This window comes from Diabrotica undecimpunctata, chromosome 10 (assembly GCF_040954645.1).
Source record: "Diabrotica undecimpunctata isolate CICGRU chromosome 10, icDiaUnde3, whole genome shotgun sequence".
Taxonomy (NCBI): domain Eukaryota; kingdom Metazoa; phylum Arthropoda; class Insecta; order Coleoptera; family Chrysomelidae; genus Diabrotica; species Diabrotica undecimpunctata.
The window spans coordinates 42137974-42158211 of record NC_092812.1 but is presented as its reverse complement, the minus strand read 5'-3'; the positions used below and the strand labels follow the sequence as shown (position 1 = coordinate 42158211).

The 20238-nt window shown below is 31.3% G+C and overlaps 1 protein-coding gene across 1 annotated transcript in view; it reads right to left on the bottom strand.

The window, feature by feature from the left end:
* The window catches only part of dsx-c73A (doublesex cognate 73A), a 213740-nt gene that overhangs the window by 6621 nt on the left and 186881 nt on the right, over positions 1-20238 (bottom strand). Inside the window, exons 2-4 of the mRNA XM_072545868.1 lie at positions 3784-3897; positions 3575-3715; positions 10-163 (exon numbers count right to left, since the gene is read on the bottom strand). Coding sequence (XP_072401969.1) covers positions 10-163; positions 3575-3715; positions 3784-3897 — 409 coding nt within the window. The remainder of the gene's footprint in view (positions 1-9; positions 164-3574; positions 3716-3783; positions 3898-20238) is intronic.

Genomic DNA, 20238 nt, shown 5'->3' with positions numbered 1-20238 from the left:
TATACTTACCTAGGATGCTCGTTTCTGGACATCTACATATTACAAGATAGTGAGATTTGCCGCTACGGATGTTCTGAAGTGCTAATAAAGACCAATCTCTTGGTGATCTGCACAACCTCATTTCAGCAGTTGGTTCACATGTTTTCACCAGGGTTAACGCCCTCTGGAAATTAAAAAAGTCGGAGTTTATACATTTTGATTAAATTTGATAAACTTAAAGAAACATTTCTATCAGTACCATATAGAATAAGACACTATGTATATACAGATTAAGCGAAAATAAAACGGAGCATATAAATTACATGCATTCCTGCTGACTCCGCTCCAGGCAGTTGGCTAACAAAAGGTTTTCAAAGAATTATATTATAAAGATCAAACACTCGAATGGACTATTGGATCCTGAACTATTTAAAAATAGGTTGCCTCTCACACCTGGTAAACATTTTTGGATAGCTATTTGAGGAATTTTGAACATTTTTCAGGTATCTCTTCCATAATATCCTAATAAAGAAATGCAGACCTGTCTGGAGAGTAGCGACCCCTTCAAAAACATTATTATATAAAGTTTTATTACAAAACATATTTTTGAGGCAACTTGTATTTTTTTTAAATTTAAATATTCAAAAATAACAAAATGAACAAGGCAGGCTATTAGCGATGGATTTGAACTCTGCAAGATGCTTGCAAATAACTACAAAAAAGTAGTTAAGGCAAGTTCTTATTTTGACAGGGTATTTTTTAATATTAAAAATAAATATTCTAAAAAAGACAGGTCATTATGGTGAGATTTTCTACCTGCTAGGTGATCAAAAAAATTATGCGTGCGTGTGAATGAAAAGCGCTATAGGTAAGTTGCAGGGTGAGAGAGAGCGTAATCGACTTGACGGTACCCATGTTCAAAATTTTGGAGGGATCTCAGTTATAAAATAGTACTATTAATTTTCCCACGTCTTATGAATATATATATATATATATATATATATATATATATATATATTGTCGGTTAATAAAGGAGTGTGTATTATTTGTGCAAAAGGCGATGGAACTTAACTTTCGTTATAATTTATGGTAGTTATTAATGTGTTATTGGCCGACTGTTTCAAACCTAGTTCAGTTACAATATATTAAATATGTATGCTCCGTTTTATTTAAATATATATATATATATATATATATATATATATATATATATATATATATATATATATATATATATATATATATATATATATATACAAGGTGGCCCATCCTATACGCGTCAGTTTTTGTACTGAAAACCACACAAAGTTTCTTACAGAGCCATTAACACTACAATTTAAAAATAATGTGAATTATACATGGTGCTCCAAAAAATATAGTATGTCCAAGTTATACTTTTTCTAATGCGAGTTTGGGACGGTTTTATTGGATAAACAGTTCCGACGACGTAAAGGACTGGTGTAAGAAATGTACTATTTGTGCTACGAGTAACAGGCCTTACCGAAAAAGGAGAGCTCCTATGAGACAATATAATGTTGGAAGCCCGTTTGAAAGAATAGCTTTGGACATTGCTGGGCCATTTCTAGAAAGTGAAAATGGAGGCAAGTACATGTTGGTAGTAATGGATTACTTCACTAAGTGGGTCGAGATTTACGCACTTCCAGACCAGAAGGCCGCCACCATTGTAGATAAGTTGATCCAAGAATATATCAGCCGATTTGGAGTGCCTTTGGAGATCCATAGTGACCAAGGAAGGAACTTCTAAACCAATCTATTCCAAGGAATATGTGATAGGCTAGGCATGAAGAAAACAAGAACTACAGCAAATCATCCGCAATCGGATGGTATGGTAGAACGGATGAATAGGACAGTTGGCAAGTATTTGACAAAGATGTTGTCCGATCATCAGCGAGACTGGGACCAATATCTTCCGTTCTTCAAAATGGCCTACAGATCTGCTGTTAACGAATCAACAGGCCAGACACCAGCCAGAGTCCTATTCGGATGCGAGATGTGACTACCTTGTGATCTAGAGTTTGGGTGTCGACCTGGAGAAGATTTAGCAGGTGAAGATTATGTGATCGAATTACGAAGAAGAATGGACGATGTACACGAATTGGTCCGTTCCCATCTTCAGATCGTTAGCGAACGAATGAAGAAACGGTACGATACGCAAGCCGAAAAGGGGTGCTTTAAGAAGAACGACAAAGTCTGGCTCTATAATCCCAAGAAGAGAAAAGGTTGTTCTCTCAAGTTGCAGCAGTTTTGGGAAGGTCCATACCTCATTATGGAGAAGATCAACGATGTCGTCTACCGAATAAGCAAGATTCCGAGGTGAAAGCCGATGATAGTACACCATAACCGGCTGGCGTCTTTCGAAGGGGACCACGACGTAGATGAAGATGTGGAAGTAAACCAAGTCCAAGATGTGTCTGACCTCACGTTTGAGGAATTCATGGGGGCTTATGGAGGTACCGGTAAAGCAAGACATGGTGTTACCCCTGAAGAAAAGCAAGATCTACTCGCGCTTCCCGATTACTCACTGGCCCTTACCATCCCACCAGTATCAAAGACGCACCAGGGTTGGCATCCGTCTTTCGAAGGAAGTTCGGTCGAGTTGCCGAACTTCAATGCCAAGTGCCAGCTCCCGGGAAAGCCTTGAAACTCCCAGATGCATCACGTTACCTTTTCTACCTGGTAACAAAAGACACTGCCCGTGACCAACCTACCTACCGAGATGTATGGGCAGCCTTACTTCAATTGAGAGCGCACGTACCAAAGTCCGACGTGCAAAAGTTAGCCATGCCAAAGGTAGAGTGCCACCAATTAGATTGGAGGGTTATCCGAAGTATGGTGGAGGAGATCTTTAAAGACACCGAAGTCCAGGCGTTAGTCTGTTGCAATCCGCATAGTTACTGGTGCGGAGAGAAAACCGTCCCTTGTCATTTTTATACAACTGGAAATTGTAAAAGAGGGTCCAGTTGCCGATACCAGCATACCGTTCCAGTTCCAGTCCCGACAAGATTCCAAGAGGAACCATCTTTTAAGAGGGGGACAATGTTACGATAAATATGACTCATATGACCTGTAAACATGTTATTATTCTAACAAGAATTTTCTAGTAGGTTCTTTGATCCGCTAAAAACCTGTTTGGCTTTCCATCCTGTTCGAGAGAGTTCAAGGGTCGCCGGCCGAGATTCTACGGAACTCTGGAATAATGGCTATTTAATATATATATATATATATATATATATATATATATATATATATATATATATATATATATATATATATATATATATATATATATATAGAGGATCTTTTTATTGAAAACGGTTAGACTGAATAATGGTATCGAGTCGTTGAATTGTAACGCGGAAATAAATTAGTATTGTAAATAAATAATATAAATTAAAGTAGTTGTGTTCTAGTTTTTAGTGATAAGTGTAAGAATATATATATATATATATATATATATATATATATATATAAATTTAATAAAGACTTTAATAGAATAAGTGTTATAACATTTTATAATAAATAAAGTTAATAAATTAGACTAATAACCATAGTTCAATGTATATTAAAAACTTACCCTTGAATTTTTATCTGTCATGAGCTCTGTGGTATGTTGATCATCAGAATTAAGGGAAGCTGAGCAGGGATCTCTGTATCTTGAAGGACAAGCGCAGAGAGGCTGGGTCCAGTTGAGCCTTATATAAACGGCATTACAAACCTGTAAATTAAAAGGGGGTCAATCTTTCCTGTAAAAAATATTTATAATTGCTTTTTTATCAGACCTACCTGTTGTATGGCACATTCTGGAAGCAGATAGATGTGTTGATTGTGAGGGTAGTAGTGATATTTGGTGGGTTTGACCAAAGCTGCACTTGCTCCAGCCGGCAGAGGGAGCAAATTCTAAAAAGAAAAAGAAAAAGAAAATAAGCAAGGGCAGATTAAATTACAATTTTATGTTGTCAATGTATGTTATAAAAATGTTCTATAATTTCCAAACTCTCAACTCGTGATCTTCCTTTAAAATTTTAAAAATAAAATAGTATAACGTAGCGCGTTTAGAAATGAGAATGATTGAATGGGCTAGTACAAAAAATTTAGGAGTAGCTGCTTAATTATTGTACTTTTAACTGTTTTTATAAAATCTCCCAACCTCTAGGCACTTCTACTCATACACTGACTGTATTATCAGTGTATTTAAATAAAATTAAATATGCCCACATGCATTACAAACAAAGAGCAACCGTATAATAATATGTATATATAGACAATCATTATCCATGCTAGTAGGTCAGCCTTTGATTCTCGTTTTTGTTTCTCAGGAAAATATATGACTGTAATGAATGATTTGCGATTGTAATTTTTTGTGAACAACCTCTGACTGACAAACAGTGCCGCTACTGTTTTAAAATCTATTTAAGTGCCCAAAGAAAGATAAATAACGAGACGATAAAAATAAACAACTAGGTTTTAAAAAAAGGGAAATAGTGCTTGGTTGTCACATGATTTGGACATGGGCGATATCATTATATTATTTTGTATTCCTCATTCCCAGTTTATATCCTTTCAACATACAAATTTAGTTCTAAGGCAACATGAAAAAACAAATTTATTTTATTGTTCTCCATGTTTGCTTCTCCTCATCAAGCATATTATTAATCTTTTCAGCAATACATGTTAAGTATTAAACAGTTAATATTGATGCGCGAACTATATGCTGCAGCACCCTGTATCAAGTATGAACCCCAGACATAGTGTAAATGCATTTTAATTAAGTATAAGTACCACAAAGACCAAAGCGCTGACCCCATAATCTCATAAAAAATAAAGTACACTACGACGAATTGTCGGTTAATCAACATCATAATTAAAATAACAAGGTGAAGGTAAAAGGAGAGCTCTCATTTTTTAAAACATAATCATAGTCTAACAATGTTTTGACAGTTTTTATTGTTTTTGCGGAATTCCTTAGTACCATGGGAACCTAGTGAATAAAAGTATAATGACTATTATTAAAGAGAATTTTAGCTTACTGAATCTGAAAGTGTCACGCTAATTAAGTACCATGATATAAGAGATTTCTTGTAAAGGTCATTATATTACCGGGATAGTCAAAAATTCGTATGATAAACAGCATATCATAATAAAGTACAATTTTGATGAAAAATCTTAACAGGCTAATTAACAGTTTTCACTGCCTTCGCTTGTTAAACTTTTTCTATCTATCTCTAGCGGCCATTTCTCGACTCTCATACCTCGTTTTAAAATGGCAAAATATTTCAATCTTTCCCGTTCTAGATATATTAATATTTTTTTCTTCGCCGTTCTGTGTCTTACTTCCTCTTCTCTTATTCTGTCCATGAATTCATTGGAAATTATTTAAATGGAAAATTTCTTAATCGGTAGATTGGAACTTATGGTCCTCGTTCACCAGAACTAAATCCTGATGATTTTTTTATTTGGGAATTTTTAAACAACAATGTTTATAAAATTGACTTTAACACTAAGGAAGAATTATTAAAGAGCATTAATCAAGCATTTAGAAAAATAAAGCCAGTGCATATATTCAGTTGTATAAGATCTGTAACAAAAAGGTGTTAGTGTTTATTATAAAAAAACGGGGGGCATTTTGAAGATTTATTATAATTTTTATATTTTTTAAAAAAATTACTTCTAGTTACGTTGTTTATTATTATTGTTTGTATGTTTATTATAATGTTAATATTTTTGTAAAATTTTTTCTGGTCATTAAGTAGCTTTTTGTTGTTGGTAAATTTGTTATGCCTATTTTTTCAGTTAATTTTTCTTATTTCTGGTAAATAAAACTGTGAAGGATTATTGTCTACATAATAATATGTTGGAATGTGTTAGGTACTGAGTGTTTTATTATTGAGTGTCTTTAACGTGATGGCAAATGATGGCAAGCAAACAATTTATTTGAGAGTAGCTCCAACGACTGAATATATATATATATATATATATATATATATATATATATATATATATATATGTATATACATATATATATATATACATATATATATATATATATATATATATATATATATATATATATATATATATATATATATATACATATGTCATATCAAGTGAAAGAGAATTAAAAATGTCAAAATATATGGGGTGTCCCATATAAAAAAACAAGTTGGTATTATTATATTTTGCTTATTGAGAACATTAAAAATTGTTCTATCGGAATATATTATTCTGATAGGTGATGTCAAAGCTTGAGAGATTCCCATTTTTTCCAATTTTTCATAGAGAATGTTTAATATTACATTATCGTAGGCTGATTCTGTATTTACAAAAATTGCTGGAAGTGCTTTGTTGTGAGTAAAAGCAATCTTTATGTCACTTACTAGGTTACATATATTATCAATGGTTGAACATGCTCTTCTGGAACAACCAAACTGCAATGTAGATGATTTTCTATTGTTATTGAGCCAATCAACTAGTCTGGCCTTGATCATAAAGTTTTTAAGAGAAAAGAAACTAGAGAAATTGCTCTATATGAATCTGGATGTTCGGTATCTCGATTTAGCTTTAGAATTGGGATTGCTGAATATTTCTTCCACCTTGTTGGAAATTCCGCCCGATTCCATATTCTATTTATTACTTTACGAAACATTTATATATCATCCGTGCTTAGTGAAATAATCGGCCGAATATTTGTTCCCACCCAACTTGGAGCAATTTTATTGAAGAAAGCTTCTACCCACTCACCTATCTGGATTCTATTTTTTGGATGATTAAATGTATTTTTTATTTTCTGTATATATTTCCATATATTTGTTATAGATGGGTTTCTATTAAGATGTTCACAAAAATTTTGCCAAGAACCTTCTATGCTCTGTAATATAATTTTTTTTGCGACTGCCACTGAATTTTTATATTTTAAGTAGTTAGAAATTTGACTGCCTTTTGTAAAGCAACATTTTTCTTCTTTAAACAGCTTGTTATTAACATTTAATAGCATTTGTACATCTCAGACTCCACCAAACTTTGCTAAATTCTTATTTGATCTCTGTTCTCTTCTGTGGTATAAAACTTTTATATTATGATCTTTCATTATTGCTTTCTTCTAATTGTTCATCTACTATCTAATAGAAAAAGGATCAGTCAGCTTTATTTAAATTAACACTGGTTTTACACTTAAAAGATAATTGTATAAGATGTGTTTGAATTAGAACGGAAAACGATTGGAAATACCTAATGGTGTAATGTCAGTTTTCCAAGCACAATTTAAGGTTATATCTCTATTGAATAATATTATTATATTTATTTTCGATTTATTATTACTTCCAAATCTAGGTATTAACGTTTCGCTTCCAGATGATCAATAAAATTATGATTACTCTTCCAGGTGATTAACAAAAGTTACCCTAATCTCTAATGGTTATATTTGGTTTGGCGTATGTAGAGTATAAACATTGTATAGATTAATTTTGATATTTTTATATGGTATGGTCTTAATAAGATTCTCTATAACCGTCATTACAATCACTTCTAAATATATTCTAATTATTAATAAAAAACGTGAAGATTCCATTAAGCAGGTTTCCGAAATCAAAATTACATAAGTTTATTATCCAATATGTATTGTTCAAAGTGACCTTTTGCTTTTTTATCTGTTTATTTAAAGTGTTATTATCACCAAAACTATGATTATAATTTGGTATATTTTTAAATTTATTGAAAACAGGTTCTATTGAAATTTTGGGATTTGAAATTATTTCTTTATGTTGTTCGAGCGTTTCATCGATCTCTGGGATATAGCTAACCTCTTTCTTTTTAAAGTAGCAGTATAGCGGTTAGAAGTTGTGTTAGTTTTTACTGCAATTAAAAAAAATCTTTCGTGCTTCGAAGAAGCCTTAGCGTATGATAAGTTTTTTTATACCATAGTTCTTTTAATACTCTTTTATCTACTAAATTCTAAACAATGTTTTTATCATTAGCGCAATGCTTGTTTTTACAATAAATGCATATTGGTTCGTTTTTTTGACAACGTTTAAGCGCAAATAACTTATTAGCACAGCCATTAAAAGACAAACAATACGATATATACATTCCAATGTTTTTTACTTACGTAAAAGGCATCATACGGGAAATAGATTTAGAATTATCGGAACAGGAATTAAAAGAAATTATTAAACCGAATTTAGGGAATAAAAAGAAATTATTAAACTGAAATTAGGAAATAATTTTGAAGAAAATCACATAAAAAGAATTTCACGTAAAATGACCAAAATGAAATTGTTTCAACAACTACAATTTCTTAGATATAGTTACATTTAGAGGTCAATTTTTACCTACTAGGGTAATAATAGAAAAAATGTTGTATGCAGTAAAAAAATACCTTCCAAGAGTAACGCACTGTCTTACATGTCTAATATATGCTCATTTTGTTGCACATTGTAGATCAAAAGAACGTTGTCAAAATTGTGGAGAAGATAATTGCCGATTTTAGCTGTTAGATTTAGAAACATGATCAATACTTGTAATAGGATTGAGATTTCGAATTCCTACACTGGAGAAGCTGGAGTATCCGGAGTGGACACATCCATATCATATTCCAACTCATCTTTTTAGGGGGTTTTCTACCCACGCTAGTGACACTCATGATCTTTAAAATACTTAGATTTTACTTTTTAAAATCGTTATGTGAAATTTATTTATAAGAATATAACTAATTAGTTTTTTAATCACGAGTTGATAACACCGATTTCGTTAATTAGATTTTAAGTCTCCCACATCTACTCGTTTTTAGACAAGGCGAAAATCTCTGGTTCGTTCGGAAAAATATTTCCATGAGATTTTTTTATAAAATCACTTTCATGAGATACCCCAAAATAAGGTTCAAGAGGTCATCCAGGCGAAAAGTTATTCAAATTTTTCTAAACAATTTTTTTTTAATCAAATTGTAGCATTAAATTTTTTCGGCTCAGATAATTTTTTTTAGGTTTTTTGGATTAATATGAACAAAAAAGGTCGGTTGTAATTGTTCCCTAAAGTAGATCGTTTTTAAGTTATAAATAATTTAAAACTGAAAAAAAAAGCAAAATCACGATGTTCAAGGCTCAAAAATACAAGTAAAAAATACAGTTTTTGAAATCATTAAGTGCCCAAGTTCAAGTTCAAGCCTTCTTCTATAAGAAAGGGCTTCCGATGAAAAGTCTGGGCTTATTTTATTTTAAAAGATTGTTTTTTAATTGTTAATGAAGAGCGTACGGCAGGGCGGGCCTCATTTGTAGATTTGTACAATGAACATTCAAACTAGCAAAAATTTGTGGTATAGATCTTGTTTCTCTTACACGCCGCAGTCAGAGTGCCCGTCCTGTCATAAGCGCTTTATTAACAATTAAAAACAATGTTTTAAAATTAAATAAGCCCAAAATACTTATCGGAAAATGATAGAAGAAGAATTGAACTTAAATTTAGGTCCTTGGTGAATTCAAAAATAATATTTTTTACTCGTGTTTTTGAGCCTTGAACATCGTAATTTTCCTTTTTTTTAAGTTTTAAATGTTTATAACTCGAAAAGGGAACTCTTGAAATCTCATGGGAATATTTTTTCAAACGAACCTGAGCTTTTCGCCTTGTCTATTTGACAAACCCAAACAAACTGTAAATTTTTAGTAATTTTTTTATCGTTATGAGATTAATAAGATAAAAAGCAAAAAACTGTAAAACAATTACTATGCAAAGGAAAAATATTCTCCCTAAAGAAATTCCTAGGTCCGTCCCAGTAACCTTCCGATTTCTTTAATTATTCAACTTCCTAGTTTACTTAATTAAATAAATGTGTGCCATTTATCGACAATAACGAAAAATAAACGACAATTTTCCGGCTGGTTTAATTTGTAGAACCGTTTACAACAAAAGCAAAGACCATCTCGTCTGTTCACACGAGCAATTGATATTAAATCTCTTGGTTTAAATTATCTATTGCATACGGTTTTTAAACCACAACTTCATTCAGTAACGTTTACCTGTGGCGGAGAAAATAGCAAAAGAAAAAAATGTTTTCGTTATTACTAACCCAATAAATCTGTCTTCTGTTGAAGTTAATTAACTTTTTGTACAACTTTCAAGTAGTGCATGCATGTAATTTCCTTGTTATAGGAAGCAGAAATATTACACATTGTAAAAAAATGTTTACTGTCATATATAAAATATCTTTTGAAATTGTCACATCTCAGGAGGATAACTCTTTTCTTATTCAGTACCCACTACATCACAAAATCATAGTCTTTTTCAAGATCAAGAACACTATACAAAGATTTGTATTTATCTAAAAGAAAAAGCAGAAAAAAGATCGTTTAAGTGGAGACAGGACTAGGACAAGAATTTCTTTGTTTAAAAATATTTTAATTTTTTTATAAAAAGGTAATAAGAAAAGTAAGGTTAACACCTATAGACGTTTTTAATAACATGAAAATAACACAGACAATCAGGGCACAGAGAGTTAGATGGTTGTGACAAGTTTTACGAATGACAAAAGAAAGAAACTTCCTAAAAGTTCTGCAGCAGGAGAACAAGAGAAAAAAAAAGAACAGGGAGACTACGAAGGAAGTGGTTTTATGCCGTCCGGTCAAACATAAAAGAAATGGGAACAAAGAACTAGAGAGAACAAGTGAAGGGCCGGAAAAAGTGGAAGATACTAGTCAAGACTATTGAAACCAAGAACATCTAAGGCCTATAATGCTGTTATATATATATATATATATATATATATATATATATATATATATATATATATATATATATACGAATGGAAAGGGATAATGCCAGTGAATAATCAAAGTAAAAAGTAATGGCATAACTTGGCTGCACCGTACTGAAGACGACCAATAGTCAGAAATACGTATATACGGATGCCTTCCATCGATATACTATATATATATATATATATATATATATATATATATATATATATACATATATATATATATATATATATATATATATATATATATATATATATATATATATATATTTACTTATACCACATTGTGTGTCTTTATTTATAGTACAAACTTTGTTTCCAATTGCCTCAACTTGAGGTGTGTACGTGAACACTTTCAGTTGTTGCAAAAATATAATACTTCCTGATACTTCTATTTGCAATTATCCAATAAATTTCTATAGACTCTTTTCGTTTTCGTTCAATACGAAATTATGCAATTTTTGATTCGGATGACCTATTTGGCGGCCAATTATCAGTTTGTATTGAAAATTCTCGATGTTGTTTATGATTTTCTAATAATATAGTAAAATAATGCGAATCTCGGTTTTCAATTAGGTACAAGATGGTTCCATTATTTCTTCTCTAATGATACGTTTCTCATACCAGTTTCTGTAAACAAATTATACATCCAACCAATTATTAATATTTATTGATTACTTTGAGAAAGTAATCAAACAACGTGAGAGAAAAAGTTGATGAATAGGAAAATGAATGTAAAAAATATGGCAGCGGAGGCGTGGGAGATTGGATATCACATTTTAAAGACAACTAAATAGGACAGAAATTAATTTTCAATAAATAGAAAGAAAAAACTTACTATAAAGTAAAAACTTCTTGCTTAAAATGGTATAAAATTTATAAACATTTTAAAAATTATCCAAAATGGATTTCTAAATTTTCAGAACGTTTTCAATCCTATCGAATCATCATCAGTGAAAAACGTCTATAAGGTGATTGAAACTAGCCACATAATGAGGTCAGATGACCCTTAAATTACATAATTAAAGTAACAAACATTGTAATTATTAAGACACTAGGTCGATGATAACGGATTACATTTTTTAAGGGAACGCACAAATTCCCTGCTCGAACAAAGACTTTCTCCACTAATTGGCAGCAACAAACTGATCAGTCGTTTGTTGCCACTCAGTGGATCAAGTCCTTGTTCGAGCCGGAAATGTGTGCGTTCCCTTAAAAATGATCGGATTGAAAACGTTCTAAAAATTTATACATCCATTTTGAATAATTTTTAAATTTTTTTAATAAATTTTATACCATTTCACGCAAGAAGTTTTTACTGCATAGTAAGTTTTTTAAAAATATTGTATACAGCTCACTACTATAAATTGCCCTTTTAAATTTGAGAAAAAAAACTACAAGAAAATTATTTCATATGATTCATTACCTTTTGTTTTAAATTTTGTTATAAGCAAATGAATAGCTTTCTTAGTGTAAAGTTAGTTTTTTAGTAGTCTTTTTTTAAGACAGAGACCGGTTTAATATCCTTCTATGACGGAGAAGAGATAAAGACCTTTTTAGAAAAGTGACCAGATTTGTGAATCAAGACTTTAAAGTAAGAAACTTGATGTCTACTTAAAAAGGTCTCGATTTGCTCAACTAATTTTATTACTGGCAAGTAAATTGCTAATCTAGCTACAAAACTTTTGTGTTTTGACGTTTAAAGTAAATTGAGTTATTTTATGGCGGCCAGCAAAACTAATGGATATAGATAATTGTGACTGGGTATTAAGTACCACACCACAATATGTGGCACGTTTACTGTTACAAAATAAGATGATACAACTACTCCACTGTGTTAGGAAATTGTTCAATAAAGACAATGTTTAACACATCTGCAAAGGACATATACAGCCCATTAACCTTTTGTAGTACATAATATTCTGACTAAATTAACTTGGAAAGTTTTGGTTTAAGTGAATACTTTTAGTATTAAAACGACATTTCTCCAGAAGTTTCTGTCATACCAATATTAATCCCCTTATCAACATATCTTGCCTAAGCTCTTCCCATCAGGTCTTTTTTGGTCTTCCTACCCTACTCCTTCCAGGAACTTGCAAATCAGCAATTCTTCGTAATGGGTGATGAATATCTCGACGTTGAACATCCTCAAAGTATCTTAACCGATGCTCTTCCATTTTGGTGTCAATTGGTGCCACCACTAGACTTCCCGTAAAATATTCATTCTTAATTTTAACTTTTTTGTCACTCCACTTATCGATCTAAGCATTATCATTTTCACCAGGTACATTCGTTGTTCCTCTTTAATTTTAACTGCCTAACATTCAGTGCCCTACATCATAGTTAGTCGTGTTGTAATTTCATGTATAAATCATGGACAAAATAATTTTATATAATGCGCAATTTTGCGGTGAAAATGGCATATTCTGAATAAGTCCATTTAATATTATTCTTGAAGTTAAGCTTTATGTGTTTTATACTATATGAAGCAAATCTTAACAATAATCTATCATATTTCTTTCAAATAATTGATGGATTCGACCGTTACTTGATGGAAATTCATTTTATGTAACAATAAAACACTGAAAACTTTGTTTTCAAACTTCCACAAAATTTATTTTAAATTCTTATCACTACAGCTGTTTCGGCTGATTGCCTTTCTCAAGTGATCTGTTTTTGGTATGGGTTTACACTTTATAGTCTCTAATGAAATAGGTTGAGGAGGGGAGAACTGTTTGTCTCAAGCTGGTCATTCAGAATTATATCTGTGTTTTTTAATTTGTTGATTTCCATAGATTCTAACAAAGACAGCTTAAGGCCTTTATTTTGAATGTGGAGAATTTTAAATTCGTCATTAAACGAATGATTATGATCTAGAAGGTGAAGTGCGTATGTAGAATCTGTTTTTCTATTATTGAAAGCCCTTTTATGTTCTGCTATTCGTTTATTAAAATTTCTACCTGTTTGACCAATGTAAGTTTTTGGGCAGTCGCCACATTTAAGTTTGTACACACTACTGTGTAAGTGTTTTTTATGTTGGCTCTTGTTGTTTTTAATATATTTGCCTTATCTCAAACAGCAGCAACTATGAAATGTATTAAACTTTTTAAAAAACACAAAGTTATACAATTTAATTTAAAACAAAATGTATTATAAAAAATGTACTGTAACTAATTTGTACCCAATGTAAATAATTGAACCTATGCCAATGACCATTAGCTGTCGAGACACATATTTTCGAAATAAAAAAAATGTTTATAAACTTTTTAATTGTTAAACGATTTAATTTGATAAAACAAGCCTTTCTCTTCTATTTGGTGTCTTCAGAATTCATGTAGATCTAATAGTTTACGCATAATCACATTGTAGATAAAAGGTTTCTGGGATTAATACAATTTCTATTTTGCAATAACTATTAAGTGAAACTTCTTGAAATTTTTAAAGATGAGTGTTTGTGATATTGTCCTTATTCTAACGCAAAATCAAAGTTTTTTGTGTTTTTTTAGAGTTTTGTCTATTTTAAGTTATTAATATGTCCACAAAATCGACTTTTGAAGCTATTGTTGCAATAATTAAGTAACAAATTAAGAAACATAACTTTACAAACTCTCATTTTATAGCATTTTCTATGACTTTTCAGCAATATTGTGTCACTTTTCCAAATATTTCCATATGCTTTTTATTTACCACTTTCTCTGGTCTATAAAGGTTTAATTATGTTATCTATTCGCTAATTTACTTATTTTTGTTCCTTAAATCACATGATTGATACAACTTTTGCAGGAACAAAGGATCTAATAAAAGCAGTTCTTTGTTAGAACTAATTTTTGTACACACGTAGAAATTAATAATAAAAGCGAAACTATAACAAATCAAACATAATACAATATAAACAACATTGAGGTGAAACCTAAAATACAAAGGACAATATTTGGCCGTTTAAGTATATTTCTCTTGCGTAAATCTCGCCGTATTTTGACAAATCACAATCAAGCAGACATGCAACATGAATCAATTTTTTTTAGTTTTTAAATGGATCTTATGTTGGGTTCAATATGAGCTGGTGCTTAAACACCCTTACATTCGAGCTAAGAGGTATATTATGGTTACTGTCCATAATTTAATCGTCTGAATTTTTAACGATGTAAGCCATTCATAATTATCATTTCTCATTTCTTTTTGATTGTTGATTTCTCTAAGAATGGATTATTGTGTTTCTTTTTATTCTTGCCATTTAGAGAACACACTGCACATATGTTGTAAGAAACGAATTTGTAGAAAACAACATTTTCATAATAGAATTTACTCAGATGCAAATGAGTACCGTTTTTTAAAAAAATTGATGAATACAAATGTAATTATGAAGTATCTTCTTGAATTGAAACTTAATTTAAATCAGTGAATAGAAAAGTTTGCAATTCAATAGTCCATTAATGACTATAGTTCCATTGAAAATTGGTCAATAAAAAGAAGTCTAAAGTTCCTTATTCATCATTAACGTGCCACAACATTTTCATAAAGTGGTTATGAATTAAAATTAAAAAAATATTGAATAACATTTTACCAAAATATTAAAAACCAAGAAATCTCATTCACCTTGCAATATTTCACGGATTAAACTATGAGGGCTGATCTCTTTTATTTTTTTAACTTAGTCATCATTGTTAAATGTTTCTCGAAATTAAGGTTGGTTGACCTCCATAAACGACTGAATGAATCACCGCATATATGACACTATTATCTGAAGAAAATCATTTACCAAGCGTTCTTTAAGTTTTGGAAACAGTCGATAATCGTTGGAGGTAAAATTTTTAGAATATGGCTGCATTATTCTGGTACAAGAGAACGCCTATGCGCAACTTTCCACATATTTTTCTAATAAACTGTCTATTTTACACTGGTGGTACTGCATCCCGCTATCTTACAGCTATCCCCTAACATCCGATAGACTTTTTATTTGGGTCTGGTATACCCAGAGCTCTTGTATCAAGTTGACATCGAACGTTCTAATATCAACAGTAAATTCTGTTGAAGCTGCTTTCCTTTTCTGAAGGTTTATGTGTAGGATCCTGATTGGGCTCATTACGATCTATTTGGGACAGAGATCAGTTACATTTACTGTTTTAAAACTACGGTCTGCAGCCAATTGCGCTCTGTCGAACTATTTTTGTGATCTTGGTAGTATAAAAGCATGTGGATGCACCCACAATGCGATCTGGCTGAAACTGGTTTCCAATTAGTCTAAAACCGATTGTGTTCGACCCTCCTCCCGTGCTTGAAGTTGCGTTGCAATTTTTTGTAGCACCGAACATTGTAGTTACCTGAACATTTGGCAAACATTTTAAGATATAAATATTATAGGATTAGTTAAATTATACGGAAACTAAAGACAAAACATCTTGTTTAGATTATTTCAATGGTATAAAGCAGCAGTTCTTAACCTATGGTATATGTACTACTGGTGGTACATATCAATATTTGCGGTGGTACGTATAACGCAAAAACACAAAACCATGGCCAAAGTCAGCACTGCATAGAATAAAACAAAAAAATTAAAAGTTCAGTAGGTGAATATAAAACTAAAATACGGGAGCATTGTCGAAATGTCGGTCACGCCGGCAACACTGATCGTGAAATTGCGGAGTAGCCGCTAATCACCTTATTAGTAAGTTTAGATGGCATTTGACTTAATAAGTAAGGGGTAGTATACACAAATGAGTTTACATTAGTCGCGTTTGTTATATTAATTATAAAAGTAATAAATAAATGGTTAAAGAGACCCTTAGAAGTTGTAGAATAATGTTATTCTGTTCAAGAAACAAGTGTTTTACCATGTACTTTAAGCAAGGTAACAAACGTTGATTTAAACTAAAATCTTAAAAAACAAAAAACAGTTACCAGACGATATGATTCAAATTATTTAAAAATGGGATTTTTAAATTATTCAATTAAGCCGTCTTTGCTGCAGCGCCATTTTAATTTGAAGCACAAGAATCTATTAGGAAAACTGGTAGTAAAATGGAAGAAGCTAAATTTATAGGTGGACAGGAGAAAATACCTGAATATTTTTCCAAGGAAGGATAACGCTGCTAAAGCTTCTTTTTGAACAGTTTAAGAATAGCCAAGTGTGAAAAACCCTATACAATTATTGGGAAAAGACTTAGTTTACCAGCTGCAAAAGACATCGTAAATTGTGTCTTGGGAAAAGGCAGCCAAACAATTGAATTTCGTTTCACCTTCTGATAGTACAGTTAGCCGTAGAATAAATAAAGTCCAGTATTTTTTTCGCCTTACAAATAGACAAAAGTACCGATGTAACCAATTTTGCCCAGTTAATGGTATATTGCCGTTTTTTGAACGGAAATGAAATAAAAGAAAAATTCATATTTTTGCTAGTTCCTTCCTTGCACTATAACAGCAGTCGAAATATTTAATAAACTGAATGATTTTATTACAAAATATAGTTTAGATTGCCTGAACTGAGTGGGATATGTTGAGATGGTGCACGTTTAATGACAGGAAAACATTAAGGCGTTGTAACAAGAATTAAAGCAGTCACACTGAAATGTGTCTTTATTCACAGTAGCATACAGCAAGCACAGAAGCTTGAACTCTTGAACTTCGAATTCGAAAGCTTCGTTACAGACAATGAAATTAATATTAATTCGGAGGTATTTTTACGTTGTAAGATTTAATCTGATAAATTAATCAAGCAATTTAATGAGTACTTTACAGAGAATTATTCTGAATTTGAATAAATACGCAATCCCTTTCTTGTTGAGTCGTCTACTGAGTATTTAAGTGCAACTAGTGAAAGTGAAAGTGAACTAAAATTAAACTTTAAAATGAGATCTTGGTGAATTTTTGGGCAAGATTTTGATTTCCCTTCTCTTGCAAAACGCGCTTTAAGATTCTTAATACGCTTTTCGACAACATATCTGTGCGAAAATGGTTTGTTCGCAATGCTAAATATTAAGAACTTATGAAGAAACAAACTTAATGTAGAACCTGATCTTTGACTATATTTGAGTAACACCGAACCAGATATTAATAAGTTATGTGTAAATACTCAAGTACAATATTCCCACTAATTAGTTTGTTATTCTAAATACCTATATATAAAATTCCTTATCCATTCCATTCCTTAAAATTTCAGCATATATATTATGGTTAATTAGATTATTTAGCTAGATAGGCATTATAGTTAGATGGTACCAAAAATAATAAAAGTATTTTGTGATACATGACTCAAAAAAGTTGAGAACCACTGGTATAAAGAATTAATATTAACTGAACATTTGAAAAAATTTACGGATATTTATATTTTAAGATTTTATTTTCGTCTTCTTCCGATTGGTGACTTTTTTAAATCGATCTTTCTTATACCCACCATTTTGCCACATTACCATGGTATTATAAACCAACTTATCCCAAACCAGTCGCTCGGTGGTCAAAGACAGGTTTTATTTAGGGTTAAAACTGGTTGTAAATCGATTGCAGACGAAACTAGTTTTCAACCGTTGTTTTAAAACAGTTGCGTCGTGGCTGCTGACCCTAAGCCGTCGATATATATTTTTTAAGGATATCTTTACATAATAAAATAAACAATACTTCTATGAAATTTGTTGAAAACAGCGTAAAAAGAACTGTATTTTAGGTGCGATCACACATTTAGAAAAAACCGTGCAACATTACAATCCGAAAAGATTTAGTGATATGAAAGGTATATAAAAGAAAGATTTTTAAGGAAGTATCAACGAAAAGTAACTAGGTACTAACATTAAAATTAGTTGAGTAAGCGCCTTACAATTCTTGACTTATTATTAAAGTCCGGTTCTGCTTCTTAGAAGTGCTATGATATGGTGTGAAGATGCGATTTTGCAATTTGTGACATTTGATGCGGTGATTCAAATATTAACCATTGCGAAAAGTAATAAAGGAATTGCTACGGTTTATCTCTGATATCCTGTAATTTCTGCGGGAAAAAAGGAATGGCTGGTGATCGGTTTAAATAGAACCGAGATATTTATTTTGTTTTTCTATCTCAAAGAATGATTGAATGACATTAGCGTGGCTAATGAGACACTCTACTAATGTTAATAACTTCTTTGTAAATAGTTATTTATAGATGGTATGAATTTCATCGTTGGTAATACAATTTAGCATTTTTATGCTTGTTTTTAAACTATTCTTTTGTGGCAGTTTTCAGTTTTTGTCAAATCTACATGATTTTCGAAATGTTCGTAATAATAAAAAAAATGATTTTTTCTGAATAATAACATTTCTTCTTTAGACAACCCTGGCATAACACCTGGGAAAATGTTAAGCTCGTTTAGCACAAAACACATCCATCTGTATGATATAATTTATTCTCCTCATTAATTTTGTAATGTCAGAACGACAACCATCTTTAGAGTTCTCTGTTTGTTGCTGTTTGAAGTGCGTGACCACTTATTATTGATCATTTCTGTTCATTTATAATTTTCTTTACTGGTATTCATACATACTTGCTTTTTCAAGATCGTTTATAGTTAGACGCATACATGTGTAACAAGTTTTTGTACTTATACTTCAAATTTAGTTTTATATTTTTTACACAGTTATACAGAGATCATATTTAAATATTACCAATACTACAATATATACAAGGAAAGCGACATACATGACACCTGAGAGAGTGCAAATGAATTGATAAAAATATTAATGATTAAAATTATCGAAAAAAGTGCTCCATGGGTGAACAATTATACAAGGGAATTAAGGGGGATTACAAGGGGTTACTTTTGACAGAAAGTTAAATTGGAAAGAACATATCAATAATCTAGCATGTAAATGTTACAGAAGATTAAATTTACTAAAAATTCTAGCACACAAGAATTGGGGTTCAGACAGGAGTACATTGCTAATTATATACAGAACTATGATACGATCACAGCTAGACTACGCGGCTATAGCTTACGACTCAGCATCGAAATCAGTACTTAAAAAGCTGGATACTATTCATAACACAGCACTCAGAATATGCCTGGGAGCCTTTTGTACAACACCGATTGAAAGTTTACTTTGCGAAGCAAATGAATTGTCGTTAAATGATAAAAGGGCTTACCTTAGTCTAACATATGCAACAAAAATTAAAGATAATGCAAAAAATCCTGTCTATAGAAATACTTTTACCGATAATTACCCAAACCTTAATGCAAATCACCGTTCTAATAAACCTTTCTATAAAAGAATAAAAGACCATTTGCACTGTTTGATATTGTCATACCTGAATGTCTTCCATACACATAAGATCATAATCCACCTTGGATTCAAAACATACCAGTATGTAACTTAGAACTTACGTCATTTGATAAAAACTCCACTAATCCTGATCTAATTATTTCCCATTTTAGAAAAATCATTAGTCGTTATAAAAATCATACCCAGATATACACTGATGGTTCAAAATCATCCGAAGGTGTGGGAGCGTCTGTAGTAACTCCAGAGAAGGTTCT